Source organism: Sparus aurata, chromosome 11 (assembly GCF_900880675.1).
Source record: "Sparus aurata chromosome 11, fSpaAur1.1, whole genome shotgun sequence".
Classification (NCBI taxonomy): Eukaryota; Metazoa; Chordata; class Actinopteri; order Spariformes; family Sparidae; genus Sparus; species Sparus aurata.
Genome location: NC_044197.1, coordinates 34145114 through 34162522, shown reverse-complemented (window position 1 = coordinate 34162522; position 17409 = coordinate 34145114). Strand labels below are relative to the sequence as shown.

The window sequence follows — 17409 nt, the reverse complement described above, 5'->3', positions numbered from 1 at the left end:
TGATTAGTCCCAAATCATTCAGCTATATGCTGGCAGAGACTTATAGCTTCCCCTCACTCTGTAAAGTACTTCTTCGCCCTGTCAGTCCAATGGGGCTGAGCAAAGGTTTCTCCTTCTAACCCTGCCTCCCTCCTCTGTCGCTCTCATTTTCCTTCTTGATTTCATCCTCTCAGGCAGACAGTTAATCCAGTCTTGCCCCTTGTATCCCTGACATTACTGAGAGGAGAGCATACAGTAGAAGGGGAAGTGGCCATGGTGTATAGACGTAGACATGCATGCAAACACATAGTCATTAACATTCACATTTTAGGTCGTTTAGCAGACACTTTTGTCCAAAGCGACTTACAGTAATTCGTACATACATTCATACACTGATGCTGGTGGCTGCCATGCAAGGTGCCGACCAGCACATCAGGAGCAGTAAGGGGTTCAGAATATTGCCCAAGAACACTTTGATATCCTTCTGATAACAAGACGCTGCCTCTGCCCCTGAGCCACAGCCATTTTAAGTCTGTTTTTGTCAGATACCTCTCTAAGATATAGCAAGAACTGCTGACACCAAGATGTTCCTCTCTGTTCAAATTATGGCAACTCGTACCCAATGGGAATGCACTTTTCTGCAAACCTCAGCTGTTGAAACTTAAAATTTTTTCAGATTTAGTTTCAATTCTATGTTGTGATAGCACTGTGCTTATAATTAGGGTTAGATTTAGACACAAAAGCCACTTGGTTATATCACAGTACAGATTTTTGGTTAAGTTATATCCTGTTTTATTTTGGCAGTTTTACTTTCCACTTCCTCTATTTGTCTGTTTTTATGCCCTTTTTGCTGCTCAACTGTGTTCCATTACTTACTTTCCTGTGTGTTCTGAACCTGTTTTTCCCCTCACTTTTGGTCACTTCCTACTATTAAAGTTAGCAAAAATGATGAGGACCCAAACACAAGACACACAATGGCAAGCAGGCTTAGAACAAAAAGAAACAAAACAAAAGGAAGCTGTTGTCCAAAATTCAAATCCAAATTATAAGCAACAAAATTGACAATAAAAAGTCTGGGCCAAATCCAAAATCAAACAAAGAGAAATAGAAAAACCAGAATAAGTACAAACCAGAAGCTCTGGCACAGAGGCTGGAACCAAAACCACAAGGGCAGAAAACACAAGGAGCAACATGAGACAATGGGAACAAAATGACAAAAGGAGAGGGAGAGACAAGGACTTACACAAGGTAGGGAATACTAATAAGAGACAAGTGAAACTTATAGGGCAATCAAAAAAGGTGAGAAAATAGACAATGACAGGAAGTAGATAGTAAAACATGACACACGGTGATGCATCTACCAAAATAAGACAGGAGGTACATATACCATTAAACAAAACCATGACAGGGTAGGGTTAGAAAATGATGGTTACCTACTACTTTTGTTAACATAAACAGAGCTGGAGATGTCTCCTTTTAAACACCCAGTTTTTTGTCGCTACAAACACTGCTTGAAATGTTGAAATGCAGTGCACAGAAGCATTGTCCTAACTGCAGTGGCCCAGGGTTCCAGTCCAGGTCCTTTCAAAAAAAACACTTTAAACAAAAAGAGGATCACCACTGATTTTACACGTCGAAGGGATAGTGTTAGGCCTTTGGTGGCTCCTGGTTGAGATAAAACTCGGATAAATTGCATCACTTCATGTGACTTGAGTTGAAATCAGTTGGGGCTGAACACAACCAGTTCAAACATGAAAAAGGTGTGGGAATGTGGTGTTAGAAAGAAGCGAGATCTTGTATCTCGCTCCACATCTCTGCCTAATGCTAGTGGCTCAAGGATGGAAGAAGTACTCAGGGAATAAATAAAAGACACACAATCTCTAGATGTGCTGCATTGATTTTGATCCTTTTTTAAATTGTACAATTGATTTAAAATTGGTTCCCTAAGCTCAGCAATATGCATGACTAAGCTCATGTCTCAAGCAAAGAGCTGTCATGAAGGGAAAACACATGAAATAACATGAAGACTGAGTCTAAAATCCCCTTCAGTAATTTTAAATGTATGGAAAAACGTAAAGATGTTATTGCTGAGGATACATCCTGGAACCCTCTCCTAGGTGAGGGGATTGATCAATTGAAAAGATTAGAAAGACTAGCTGATAAGCCCACCGTGAGGTGAAGTCTTACAAGGCTGAAAACAATCCTGAAAAACCTGAAAAGAAATTCACCTTGGATTCCAGTTCTTTTGATCTGCATATAAATTGTCCCATAAATGAAGCACATAGAAATCATTTCCCTCCATTATTTACCAAAAACAACTACATTTAAAGTAATTCCATTTGGGAATTTGAATTTCATGTTCAGGGACAGAGAGGGGGGTGAAAGTCAAGGTAATATTTTATTTAATTTCACTTTAGAATATTAAATGTCCTTCTGGAGCTACTGAGTTACCAAAAGGGCAATAAATATGTGCAAAGAAAAGTAAGAGGAGAAAAAGAGGCAGAAGGCTGAAGTTTCCTGCAGGTTAGCGTGGGGGATGTGCGATTGCAGGTTATAAAGATGGATGACCTTGCAGCCTACACAAGTCATGTGGAGTATCGGAACAGCAGCATAATGTTTACTGTATCAGGGAATTGTGTAACAGAAATATACCAAAATGCAACCAAACTTCTGAACTTTAGATAACGTTTGTGTATATTTAAAGCAACATTATGTAGAAATTAGCGAAAGGCACCGTGGCTGGGACAGAGACAACATTCACCCTATTTCCTGACACTGTACAATCAACAACTTAATCAACAACTTTGAAGCTGTTAATTTAAAATAAAAAAGTTACATAATGTTGCAAATGTAAGGGCATCAATGCATGCAATGTAATGAGTCAGTAATGATTCTACATGATAAGAAAAAATAACAACTCTTTAGTATATTAAGCTAACAGTGCTTCAATACTTAATAACACCATTAGCTCCCAGCATCTTCACGATAAGCGCTGAGGACCACACTTGTCTCATTCTGAATAAAACCAGAGAAAAGAAAGTCCTAGGAGGTATTTTTTATGCTTTATGCATCCACACACTTTGCCTGCAGTAATTATTCATTTACATGTGAATACACACACACAAATACATCTGTTTATTTACTACCCCAGCACATTCTCATATCACACTCACTTTTCGTCATTATATCTACACCCTTATCACGGCTGCAGTGGATTCTTAGTTAGCAAACGGTGAATCTTTCATCCATTTGTGGAACTCACCGTTGTGCTCATTGTCTGGTGTGACATGTTAGCTCCGCTCAGGGCCCAATACAGCACCATCGTATCCCCTCTGTTCTCTCCTCACCAGACCTCTGCCCCAGTGAACATCCTTGGGAACATTTTACAAGGGAAGCAGAGCTCTGCGGCACAACAACTTCACCTACAGCTTCAATTCCAAAGAAGTTAGGAAGCTGCGTAAAATGTAAATAAAAGAGAATGTGATTATTCGTGCATCCCTTTTTGACATATACTCAACTGAAAACTATACAAAGACTATATGTTTCATGTTTTACCTCATCACCTTCATTGACTATTTGTAATACTATACTTATTCTGAATTTGAAGCCACCATAATTTGTGTTGAATACATGATTATATAAAGGTTATTTCTGGGGTTGAGAAAGCCTTTTAAAACTGTTGTCGGTTAACACAGTTTGTTTGCAAACTATTGCATCCTGTTTTTATTTAATTTTACACAGCGTCCCATCTGGTTTTGTCTAAAGTGATCAACACGCAATCATTTTAGTACAGACCAATTTTATAGTCAGACCAACACATTTCAGGTCGTTGCTTTCTTTCATCATAATTTCAAAAATTGTGTGTACAACAGCATTCGACAAGGAGACAAAATAACATCACAAGACGAGGCGTTTTCTGGGAAACTGTGAAAGGCTGCTGCAAGAATGCAGCAATAATGCAACAATAATGATTTTCACATCTAGCAAAACAAGACAAATGTGAACTGATGCAGGAAGCACAAGTGTGGAGATAACACTTTGGGGTAATTGTAAGGAAATAATTGAATTGCATTATGAAGCTGTTTCATGCTGTTTGATATCATTTGAAAGGGAATTGTAGTCATTTTTGATGAATGACAAAAGAAAATAATTTATTTCGACTCCACAGTAAAAGATTGACGTAAATCACCAAAACCCCATAAACACACACCTGCAAAGACAAGAAAGCATTTTTCACACACAACTGTGCGGGATTTGATCTGCTTACGAGCTCGGCTACATGCACTGAGGCCAAATACAATTCTAATAGAAAGTCCGCGGAGCATGATAAAAAAATGATTTCCTCACCTCTGGTTCTCTTTGAAGATAATCTCCCGAGTTTATGCTAATATGGATTTATCCACAAGAAGCTCAACTCTTCCCCTCAGGTGACTCAACTTGTCTCTTACCTTTGTTGGCTGCCTTTAATCTGTAAGATGAGGTGAAGTCATTGAGTAAATAGAAAGGCTATGAATACATTTTCATGTTATCTCCGCCCATAAATTCCTTTAAAAAGATTGCCTCAGCAGCTCCTCTTGGCCACAGTGCATACTGTCGTGGCGGCAGGTCATGCTGTGAATGCAAATACCCGCTTGGTGCCGGAGCTGCTCATGGAACTAGTCGTGGTTTGAATTTGTGGTTCAGTTATTTCCTGTTTTATTTTGAAGTTCTGCCTTCATGTGTCATGTTTCACTTGCTATTTCCTCCTTTTGTCTATTTCCCCACCCTTTTTCTGTGTTTCACCTGTGTCCTGTCTGTTAATCAGCTCTTGTGTACTAGGTCCTCGTCTTCTCTCTTTGTTACCAGTTTTTGTGCTTGGACTTTGTATTTTGTATTTAATGGACTCTGGTTTACAGCTTTATTCAATAAAGCTCACCATTTTTCTTCCTTTAGCTGCTGCCTTTTTTGTATCTTGCCTTTGGGCTCCTTTTGTTGAACCCTGACAAGACTGTATCAAACTGGCCGGGAGGAGAGCTGTTTTGAAGTCTATTTTTCACTTGTAGGAAGAGATTCCATCATTGATCACAGAGTCACTGAAGACAGAGATGTACAGGATTTTTGACACTCACTAAACTGTGTTATTATTGTCACTTGGTTTTGCGACATTGTTACAACTAGCTTTGGTCTGAGCCAGTCACTATGTGTTTTCCCCTCTCTGAGGTAAAGAGGATGTTAATTTTAGAAAGTTGTATTTGCTCATTTATTAAGTTGCCTGAAGGTGAAAAACATAACTTTTTCTCCCGCTCCCTTTTCCCCTGTCTGTTTTCTCTTCCTCTTCTAGATGGGAAATGCCTCCGAAACATTTCTGCTCGTGTCCAGAATATCCAAAGACAATGACTTCCTCATGGCCACTCTCTACACCATTTTTGGTAAGCCATCTTTTTGGTTTATTTTTCTCTAACTTTACTTAATCTGTTCATTCAAATCCAACAGTCCTTATATCTCTTTGTCATCCAGGTGTGCTGTCTGTATTGGGGAATGGGATCCTGCTGTTCGTGGCCTATAGAAAGAAGTCTTCCTTGAAGCCAGCAGAGTTCTTTGTGGTTAACTTGGCCATCAGTGACCTGGGCATGACCTTAACCCTGTTCCCACTGGCCATCCCCTCAGCCTATGCTCACATGTGAGTGATCATTCAGGTTTCCACCACTCTCTCCTTTTTTCTATAATGTCACAAAATCATCCTCACTTTCGATACATTCCTGATGGATGAGGAAAAGAAGGCAAAGAGTGAATAAGTGGGAAATGTTGAGAGAAATGGGGCTGTAATTGCCATCAACACACCAAAGTCGTGTCCCCTAGAAACTGGAACCAAAACCCTGACCCACCAGACCGGGCCTGGTTCAGACAAAAACTTAAAATCAAAGTCCAGGTTCACCAAGAGTTTGATCACGTCAATTGACAGGATACTTTCAGGTTCTTTTAGTGAAAATATGGTGTAAAATAGTGTAAAATAGGGGGTAAAAGGGTGATCAAAAGTGATGGATTATCCTTGTTGGGGCTATATGTCCTGTTAAGTGTATGCATTTGTAATGCATTTGTAAAGTGTTCTACGTTCTGCACTCTACGTGTCTGTTATCAGGGTAAACAGTCAAACTGTAACGTTGGCTTATACATTACACAAAGAAATTGCAGGGTTTTTACAGTAAGTAACTTTTAGAGTCAATAGTAGACAAAATAAATTTGACAGTTTTTTCATAAAAGCAAATAATCAAAAGGATTTTATAACCCTCTGTAGTAAAAACATAAATGTTGGCCCTCACAGTAGACTTATTCGACTGGCAGCCTGCAGCTCTTTAATATTCTCATTGTAGCCCTTTGATCATTTTATTGGTAGTATATTTGGTCATTCATTAGTTATGTCTGTTGCAGAGTAAAAAATACCAAAGTATGGAAGCGAATTTGTACCATAATTCAAATTAAAATGCATTTACAGAAATGCTTTTTCATTTTAAGAATGTAGCTGCATTTTTTGACTCATAAATAAAATTAGTAATAAATCATCCAAATTCCATTTTCATTTTCTTCTTCAAGACTGCTCATTTTGTAACTTAATTCAAATGATAAAGAAAAGGACATTTAAGATTTAATATTCAAAAGATGGCCCAGCAAATAGGTACCAAAATTCAATTTGAAATGTCAGATTTGAAAATTAAAATGCATTAGCAGAAATGCTTTTTCATTTCAAAGTCAGAGCTGCATTTTTTGACTCATAAATAAAATTAGTAATAAATCATCCAAATTGCATTTTCATTTTCTTCTTCAAGACTGCTTATTATGTAACTTAATTCAAATGATAAGGAAAAGGACATTTAAGATATAATTTTCAAAAGATGACCCAGCAAGTAGGTACCAAAATTCAATTTGAAATGTCAAATTTGAAAATTAAAATGCATTAGCCGAAATGCTTTCTCATTTCAAAGTCAGAGCTGCATTTTTGACTCATAAATAAAATTAGTAATAAATCATCCAGATTGCATTTTCATATTCTTCTTCAAAACTGCTCATTTTGTTACACAAAGACAAAGAAAACGGCTTTTTCGTTTTGAAGCCCTCCCCCCGCAAAAAAAGGTCCAAAATTCAATTTGAATTCGCAATCCCAAGCGGCGCAGGAGAGTGACGTCAGCGGCCTCTCTTCTTCAGTGTTGCCAACATGGCGACTGTCTCGCTAGACTTAGCGACTTTTCAGACCCTCTAAGCGACATTATTTCGAAAAAGCGACTAGCGACAAATTTAGCGACTTATTCAGATCATCGGGGGAAAGGCGAGAAATAGATTATGTTGTAATTCACATGCTGCTCAGAGTCATCGCAGTCCACGGCTCCTCTGCAGCAGCGCCGGGGTCTCTCCTGTCCCGTCCCGCGCGGCTGCGCAGGCGACAGGCCGGTGTGTGGGGGCCGGCTGGGGCAGGCAGGAGCGTGGATCTGATGTCGGATAGCTGCCGTTTACTCTATTTTGATCTGTTAATGTTAGGTGTCTTTAGCAAAGGTGAAACCCAGAAGCGGACAGGAGGCTGTAGCTGGATGCATGGAGTGTTTATTGTAACACGGACAAAGTCAGATCAGGAGGGGGTGTGCACGGGGAAGCCACGCTCCAGGGCGCCGGAGAGCTGGCAGTCCTGTCGGCACTCGGAGGAGCGCCGGGCGGGTGGAGCTGGAGCAGATTGAGTGGATTGAGCAGTGCTGCTCAGTTTGTCTTTGAAAAAAAAAAAAAAAGCAGAGGAGAAGACAATAGGCTACCTATGTATTTTTGATTCAATAAAAACTACATGAAATTGATTGTGTATCCATCTCTTATAGCCATAGACGGATTATCATGACCACGGGCCTACACACGCACACTGTGCGCACGCAAAGGCGCAAAGGCTGTTACATTATTACATTGAATATAATAATGTCCGCAAACGTAATAAACCTCAAACACCTACTAATACTGACCGTGCGTGCAAAATCCAGCTGCTGACCCTCCGCTCCACTGTCACACAACGATCCCCCGTCCGCTCCCTCTCTCTCTTACAATTGTTTGCCCGAAAAATAATTTCCATGAAGAAAACATCGCCTGACATTTAAATTCCCATTGACAATACAAATCTCAAGAAATCTGGATGTATTGCTCATTTGTAAACACAACACTTATCAGTCTATAGGAATCACCAAGAACCACGAAAAGAATACCTAGCACAGTACCATTATACTTGCTGTGTGTGTGTTTATGTGAAATAATAATAATAATAATAATAACTTTGAACATTATCACAATTAAGTTATCAATGTGCGATGTGAAGAAAATGCAAACATTACAGACTTCTAACCATTTTCTAAAAGTGTCTGTATTTTAATTGAGAATAGTTTTTTATATAAATTACAGAAAAGGAAAAGAAAATGTGATTTGTTTTACCTATTTCAGCCATGAGCGGTCATATTGACCGCACATCATTTCGCGGGATTTCATACATTGTCCCTCTTGTCTCTAATTTTGTTAGCGGTCTCCAGCTGTGCGACTGTAACACAACTTTATATGAAGAAGGACTAACACTAATAGCCTAATTGATTCTTATTTCTTCCACTTACAGAACTGTTTACGACTCGAAACAATGTTATTATATACGTCGTTTCTAAACCAAATGTCGTGGCTTCAAATGCATCAAATTCCCACATCCAGTTACGCAGGCAGCTGTCCAGGGTGCTGAACCAGGTGACAGACAAAGGCTGCACTCTGCGTTCTGATGTTTGCTGGGCAGATCTGTCCCCCTTGGTTTCTCATCCACTCTGTTGTGGGAGATCTCCCACAGAGCAAAAGAAATACACAATTTTTCTCTCTCGGCTGAACTCTGGCTTGAGCCCACTTCACCCAGGCGCGAGCCTGCAGCCCCCGCTCCTGCTGACAACAGACCGGGGGAGAAAACAGACATTCCTTTGCTCAGAACCCATATCAGGCCTTGTCTGAATATGCACGAAGATCGGTATAACGCATTGGAGCAATTTTCATACAATTTCGGATATTTAGCATGATAAAATAATTTCAACTCAACACAGCCATTTGTCCAGCTGAAGCATAATGAGCGTTATGTCATTAATATGAAGTAGGCTTGTTTTGCGGTTAATCAGCCACATGATCCGTTTTAACCCACAAAATAAAAAAGGATAAATGTGCAGCCTCCGTTTCCTTTCTGATTGTGTCCGTTCAGAGTGGGGGGTTTTCGGAATGGAGGGGTCTTTGAAAAAAAGAGAAACCCCGCCATTACGATGAATTGAAGTCTATGTTCGGAACAGCGGGGTTTCGGAAAGGCGGGGCTCCAGGCTATGAAGCGGCCGGTGATTTTGTGACCCGCTGCAGGTGCGTGGGTGTGGGAGAGAGAGAGACATTAGCTTATAGCACTTTGTAGAAGGAGCTTTATAAAGTTAACTCCATTGACTTGTATTAGTTCACGGGGCTGAGCTGCCACATCCAATATGGGGGCGACGTCGACGTACGGTCCAGCTGATACCTTCAGTTTATTACCGGGAATACTGACTGTAAAGTACCGTGTGTGTTTCATGGGTCTGACTGTGAGTCTGCAGTCTGACCCACCGTCACTGCCAGCAGCTCTTCAGAGCGGCTTCATTACGATCACCGTAAATGTTAGAAAATTTCGGACTGGAAAAAAAATGTGCGGCTGATTTAACCAAGCAAACGCGAACCATGGCTGGCTTGACCGCAGTACAGAACTGGACATGGTGGTGTTTTCCCCGCTGTTTCTGAAAACATGTACCACAGTCTATGCTACCAACACAGCCTTCACACTCTCCTCTTGTCCCTTCTCTTGCTCCAGTGTCGAATAAGCACACCGCCGCCCCCTAACGTAGATGCGTAGCACGGTCGGTCAGACTGGGGGCTGAAGAAGAAGAGAGGCCGCTGACGTCACTCTCCTGCGCCGCTTGGGATTGCGAATTCAAATTGAATTTTGGACCTTTTTTTGCAGGGGGAGGGCTTCAAAACGAAAAGGCAGTTTTCTTTGTCTTTGTGTAACAAAATGAGCAGTTTTGAAGAAGAAAATGAAAATGCAATCTGGATGATTTATTACTAATTTTATTTATGAGTCAAAAATGCAGCTCTGACTTTGAAATGAGAAAGCATTTCGGCTAATACATTTTAATTTTCAAATTTGACATTTCAAATTGAATTTTGGTACCTATTTGCTGGGTCATCTTTTAAAAATTATACCTTAAATGTCCTTTTCCTTATCATTTGAATTAAGTTACATAATAAGCAGTCTTGAAGAAAATGAAAATGCAATTTGGATGATTTATTACTAATTTTATTTATGAGTCAAAAAATGCAGCTCTGACTTTGAAATGAAAAAGCATTTCTGCTAATGCATTTTAATTTTCAAATTTGACATTTCAAATTGAATTTTGGTACCTATTTGCTGGGCCATCTTTTGAATATTAAATCTTAAATGTCCTTTTCTTTATCATTTGAATTAAGTTACAAAATGAGCAGTCTTGAAGAAGAAAATGAAAATGGAATTTGGATGATTTATTACTAATTTTATTTATGAGTCAAAAAATGCAGCTACATTCCTAAAATGAAAAAGCATTTCTGTAAATGCATTTTAATTTGAATTATGGTACAAATTCGCTTCCATAGAATGAGACTACAGTATATGGTGCACTTAGTTAATTTGGTATGATGTAATTTGTGTCACTTTCATTGCTACATAGTTTTATTTGCACCCAATTGTTTTAATTTATATAATTAAACTAACACCTAATTGAAATAAAAGTTCAAAGGGGATGTTTATAATTGTTATGTTTCTTCTCTTGATGTCTTGTTATTATCAAAACAAATCATTGTTGAAAAAAGTACAATAAAAAGTGACTATAAAGGAAGTTATTGAAAAATTATGTTGACATAGACATTTCAATGACAAGCTGATCCTTAATGTTTAAAACAATATTAGCAATGAATGCTAAATGTCAGATTTAGTAGAATTAGACTTTTTTTTTAAAGATTTTTTCTGGCATAGACACCTTTATTAAGCAGTAGACAGATAGGAAATATGGGAGAGAGAGGGGGATGTGACATGCAGCAAAGGACCTCCGGCCGGAATCGAACCGGGGTCAGTTGCGTATGTGGCATGCGCTCTAACCACTCAACCACCTGCGCGCTAGAATTGGACTTATTGCATCTGGTTTGTATTCCTAATAATGGCCAAGTTATGGCCAAGGTCTTCAGTATAGGAAAATTACCTTGACCATGACCTTTTAAGGTAAAAAATCACCCAGTATGGTCATAAAAATATCAGAAATGAATTCCACATACCATGATAAGTCTTAATAGAGGTATTACATGTGTATATACATTCAAAAACAAAAAAGTTGGATTTTCATCATTGCGGATGGTGGCCATATTTGATTTGACCATTACGTAATTAGTGGCACTATGGCGGACGAGCACCTCTGTGATTTTTCATGTCTAGCGACCCACTAACTCAGTTCAATTTAGAAATTCCCCCAACACCAAATTGTCAAGGAGTCTACAGGCCAGGTACTGGTTTAATAGTATCAGAGGCGCAATATTGGCAAACTAAATCGGTGTGAATGGATGAGCCAGCTGCGCACCTGTCTATCGGATGGTCCCTCACTCAAGTTAATAAAGAAAAATGTCCCACAAAGCAACGTTACAGAACCAAACTAAGGTAATGTAGTAACTGTAACTGTCTTTGGCAACGAGGAAAAAAATACCGCAGCTGTCCATGGAGAAGCGTCTATCCTCCCGCCTGTAATACCGACCCCTCGTCACATTTTTGCCCAAAAAACAGCATTTATCACCAGCAAAAAACTTTTACTTACCAAGTGTTTATGATGAAAAAAAAGTGTAATTCAAACAGAAAGCGCTGGCTTTCTGTGTGAATTACACAGCGGTTCGTCTCTACTCCAGCGGTGCTTCGCGATGTGTGAATGACCAACAGCAGAGAATTGGCGAACCACTGCTGTGGTGTTAATGCAGCTTCTCTGTGTGACAGGGCCTACTTATAGTTCATAGTTCATCGTCGCGATTCTGCCTTCTCACACAGGTTTGTGGATTTGAGTGTCGCGATTTCAGTTTCGATACATATATCATTACAGCCCTAGTTATTTGGTCCTGTAACTTTGCTTTGTGGGTTGAGGTGTGGGACATTTTTCCATTCACACTGAGGCGGTCTTGCCTCCGTTGTGACTCTGTTACTACCTCCAGTTGCGGATCAGAGGTGGAAGAAAACTGTCCCCCAATTCTGCTTCAGTAGTTTCCACACAGATCGAGATGGAGAAAGTTCCCGCCTTGAAAAGTAAAAAAAGAAAAGTGTGAATGAGAAAATATTTCCCTGATCTCAGTTGCCTTACCGAAGCTTCTGTGGGATGTGTCTGACAAACAAGTCCTATCCATGGAGGCCCCGCCTCGCAACTTACAGGACATCAAGGATCTGCTGCTAATGTCTTGGTGCCAGATATAAAAGCACAGGCAAGGTGGTGCATGATTCCAACCTTGAAATGGCAGTGTGAATGGGGCTTTTCAGAGGGCTCCCATGCGCTTATACATTTACACCAAGCTACACCATGAACTCTAAACATTGCTGATTTGACCTCTGCGATGTCAGGTATCCCCCAGAAGCCCCTGAGCTGCAGATCAGGAAGATGGCTGACCTGTGCTTCCTGGTTCAGCACTATGAGTTGGCCTACAGCTGTTACCACACCGCAAAGAAAGACTTCCTTTCAGACCAGGCCATGCTGTATGCTGCAGGGGCACTAGTAAGTGCGTGCGCACACACACACACACACACACAAACACACGCGCACACACACACACACACACACACAGACACACACAGACACACACACAGACAGACAGACAGACAGACACATACACACCATTGCCTCAATCTTAAAGCTGCATTAAAGTAGCCTAGTCTCAAGCAGGCCTCCCTAACTGAACTTTCAATTTTAGATGACCGTTGCTCAGTCATTTGTGAGATTTTTTACTTTGTGTTTATCTTTGTTGAACATGCAAAATCAGAGGAACTTGTAATTTCGCAATGTGTAAAACTATAAGATTTCCATCAAATTAGTTTGTGCTGGGTTCAGGTTTGGTAAAGTTTGTTTTTTTTTGGCCTTTTATATGGCTTCATTGGTAGGACAGCGTCAGAGATGACAAGAAACAGGATGAGAGAGAGGGGGAGTGACATGTAGCATGATTATGCATGATTTAGCATATATACTGACCAAATACTTAATCAGTAAAGCTGAATGTGTAAGTCTGATGAAAACTCACATAAAACTTTAAAATAGGACACTTTGTAAGTTGCAGTCTTTTGCATTAAGTGCAAGTCTTAAATCTTGCTTTAGGGTTAAAAATAAAATTAAGCTATTTTGCTTATCTAACTGGGTGAGTAAACCCCACAGTTGACCCTATGGAAGAGTCATAACTTCAGTGTACTGTTTCAGTTATTTCAGTTTCAGTTATTCCCAACAATGGATAAAATAAAGTACATGAACTGCTGCTTAGACCAGACCAAGCAAGGCTGTTACAGCAAAACCACTGAGTCGATTCGATTAAGCAAATGTTTATCAATTTAAAAAGATGAATCTTTCCTTTTTCAAAAGTCACAATATCCCCTTTCACATATGAACTCCAGACTATACCCAGAGATTCAGATCAGGATATGGTCCACATTTGCTTGTTCACACAAGCAGCACACAACGCGAGACTCTGTGTCAGATGTGTTCAAACATGCGCCTGGGTTAGAGTTTTTGTGTTGATGTCAGTACTACATGTACATCTACATCCACAATTTCAGAGAAAGAGTGAAAGTAATATACTTGCAAGCAGAAAAGATATGTATCTCACCTGGACTTGGGACGAGGGAGCTGGCAGTTTAAAGTCGAGGGCAAACAATGCTGACAGCCATGATCACACATACAACTCCTCCATGTTAGCTCTGGTTAAACCTCATATGTGTAAAAGGGGCTATAGTTTCACTTTTACTCCTGCATCACTATAATTAAAACTTTATTTACCTCAGTCCTCCTAACCCTTCCTTTCTTGATCACCCCTCACGTTTGTCCATTTATCCTGACATCTTCTTTAGGAAATGGCTGCAGTGTCAGCTTTTCTGCAGGCTGGAGCTCCGAGACCATATCCAGCACACTACATGGATACCGCTATACAGACATACAGAGATGTCTGCAAGTATGACCTATATCTTTTTTTACAAGCTAAGTGCACTGTAATAAATGTTCCAGATACTTAATATATATCTAAGTGATATTTGTTGTTTGTGTCTGTGTCTGTGTCTGTGTGTATGTATGTAATACACACACACATATACATACATACACACACACATATACATACATACACACACACATATACATACATACACACACACATATACATACATACACACACACATATACATACATACACACACATATATACATACATACACACACACATATACATACATACACACACACATATACATACATACACACACACATGTGTGTGTATGTATGTATATGTGTGTGTGTATGTATGTATATGTGTGTGTGTATGTATGTATATGTGTGTGTGTATGTATGTATATGTGTGTGTGTATTACATACATACACACAGACACAGACACAAACAACAAATATCACTTAGATATATAGAAGAAATTCTGGCAAACCATCCGGCGCCTCAGGAGGGGGAAGCAGTCCTCCACCAACACTGTTTACAGTGGAGGTGGGGAGCTGTTGACCTCGACTGGGGACATCGTCGGGCGGTGGAAGGAATACTTCGAGGATCTCCTCAATCCCACTGACACGCCTTCCATAGAGGAAGCAGAGGCTGGGGACTCAGAGGTTGACCCATCCATCACCCAAGCCGAAGTCACTGAGGTAGTCCGTAAGCTCCTCAGTGGCAAAGGACCGGGGGTGGATGAGATCCGCCCTGAGTACCTCAAGTCTCTGGATGTTGTGGGGCTGTGTTGGTTGACACGTCTCTGCAGCATCGCGTGGCAGTCCGGGACAGTGCCTCTGGACTGGCAGACCGGGGTGGTGGTCCCCCTATTTAAAAAGGGGGACCGGAGGATGTGTTCCAACTATCGGGGGATAACTCCTCAGCCTCCCCAGGAAAGTCTATTCCAGGGTACTGGAGAGGAGAATTCGGCCGATAGTCGAACCTCGGATCCAGGAGGAACAATGCGGTTTTCGTCCTGGCCGTGGAACACTGGACCAGCTCTATACCCTCCGCAGGGTGCTCGAGGGTTCATGGGAGTTTGCCCAACCAGTCCACATGTGTTTTGTGGACTTGGAGAAGGCATTCGACCGTGTCCCTGTACTGCCGGAGCAGGAGCTTGGTTCGCATTGCCGGCAGTAAGTCAGACCTGTTCCCAGTGCATGTTGGACTCCGGCAGGGCTGCCCTTTGTCACCGGTTCTGTTCATTACTTTTATGGACAGAATTTCTAGGCGCAGCCACGGGCCGGAGGGGATCTGGTTCGGGAGCCAATGAATCTCGTCTCTGCTTTTCGCGGATGATGTGGTCTTGTTGGCTCCTTCGAGCCGGGACCTCCAGCATGTCCTGGGGCGGTTTGCAGCCGAGTGTGAAGCGGCTGGGATGAGAATCAGCACCTCCAAATCCGAGGCCATGGTTCTCGACCGGAAAAAGGTGGCCTGCTCCCTCCAGGTGGGAGGAGGGTTCCTGCCTCAAGTGGAGGAGTTCAAGTATCTTGGGGTCTTGTTCATGAGTGAGGGAAGGATGGAGCGTGAGATTGACAGACAGATCGGTGCAGCGGCCGCAGTAATGCGGTCGTTGTATCGGTCTGTCGTGGTGAAGAGAGAGCTGAGCCGAAAGGCGAAGCTCTCGATTTACCAGTCAATCTACGTTCCGAACCTCACCTATGGCCATGAACTTTGGGTCATGACCGAAAGAATAAGATCCCGGATACAAGCGGCCGAAATGAGTTTCCTCCGCAGGGTGGCAGGGCGCTCCCTTAGAGATAGGGTGAAGAGCTCTGTCACCCGGGAGGAGCTCAGAGTAGAGCCGCTGCTCCTCCACATCGAGAGGAGCCAGCTGAGGTGGCTCGGGCATCTGTTTCGGATGCCCCCGGGACGCCTCCCTCGGGAGGTGTTCCTGGCATGTCCCTCCGGGAGGAGACCCCAAGGAAGACCCAGGACACGCAGGTGTGACTATGTCACTCAGCTGGCCTGGGAACGCCTTGGGGTCCTCCCGGAAGAGCTGGAGGCAGTGTCCGGGGAGAGGGAAGTCTGGGTGTCCCTGCTCAGGCAGCTGCCCCCGCGACCCGGCCCCGGATAAGCGGATGAAAATGGATGGATGGATGGATATATGTATGTATACATGTGTGTATATGTATGTATACATGTGTGTATATATATGTATACGTGTCTGTATATATATGTATACGTGTGTGTGTGTATATATATATGTATACATGTGTGTATATATGTGTATATATGTGTATATATGTGTATATATATATGTATATGTGTATATGTATATGTGTATATATATATGTATATATGTATATGTATATATGTATAGATATAGATGCTAGGTATATATGTATGTATATACATATGCGTGTATAGATAGATCTATATATATATAATCCAAATATTCAAATTTAGTTTTCTTATCCTTTCAGAAGTTTCTTATCCCTGGTTTTCATCCAGCACATTTATATCTTCTCTCCTGTTGGCATCTCTTCCCTCTGCCCGCTACAGGAACATGGTGCTGGCTGAGCGCTGTGTATTACTCAATGCTGAGATACTCAAGAGCCAGGGCAAATACTCTGATGCTGCAACACTCCTTATTAAGATGACCAGTGAGGTGAGGAAAACTGCAAAACCACTGAATTAAGTTGTTATTCTGTTTCTCACATCCAAAGCCAACTCAGTCTGGAGCGAGTTTTTGTTAACTTATCAAGTTTTTACCATTGTTACCACTTGCATTTTTCCCTTGATTACAAACATGACCAGTCTGACACAGAGCACGTGCCAGGCTGCTGATTTAAGTTGGGTCACACACTGTCACTGCAAAACAGAGTATCTGGTGTTGGAAGAAGGGAAACATGACAGGAAAGAGAAACCGTAAGATGGCAAATGACAAAAGATGAAAACAGAGGTATAGACAGAAAAGGATTAAATGAAGAGGTAAAAAAGGAATAGGGGAAGTAAACACTAAATGGGCCCAAAATGCATAAGGCTATGATTGTTTTCTAATCTGACAGTAGTTTACAGTTTGTTTCACTTAGTTAAGACTCTCGAAATTCTTAAAATTGCATTTTAAAAGACAATAAAACAAAAGTCAATCTAACTTATTGTAAAGCCACAGTAAACGGTCAAGTTTTAAGCATTGATTTCAGTGAGCTG

General features: G+C 41.1%; 2 protein-coding genes across 2 annotated transcripts in view; both read left to right on the top strand.

Annotated features, from left to right (window-relative positions):
- trappc8 (trafficking protein particle complex subunit 8) overlaps positions 1-17409 on the top strand; it is a 122559-nt gene that overhangs the window by 26232 nt on the left and 78918 nt on the right. The window contains exons 8-12 of the mRNA XM_030433738.1: positions 5300-5387; positions 5476-5638; positions 12614-12785; positions 14123-14223; positions 16762-16867. Coding sequence (XP_030289598.1) covers positions 5300-5387; positions 5476-5638; positions 12614-12785; positions 14123-14223; positions 16762-16867 — 630 coding nt within the window. The remainder of the gene's footprint in view (positions 1-5299; positions 5388-5475; positions 5639-12613; positions 12786-14122; positions 14224-16761; positions 16868-17409) is intronic.
- LOC115591159 (opsin-5-like) lies at positions 5291-5660 on the top strand. Its single transcript, XM_030432893.1, has 2 exons — positions 5291-5387; positions 5476-5660. The coding sequence occupies exons 1-2, from the start codon at positions 5300-5302 to the stop codon at positions 5640-5642; spliced, it is 255 nt and encodes an 84-aa protein (XP_030288753.1). The 5' UTR covers positions 5291-5299; the 3' UTR covers positions 5643-5660.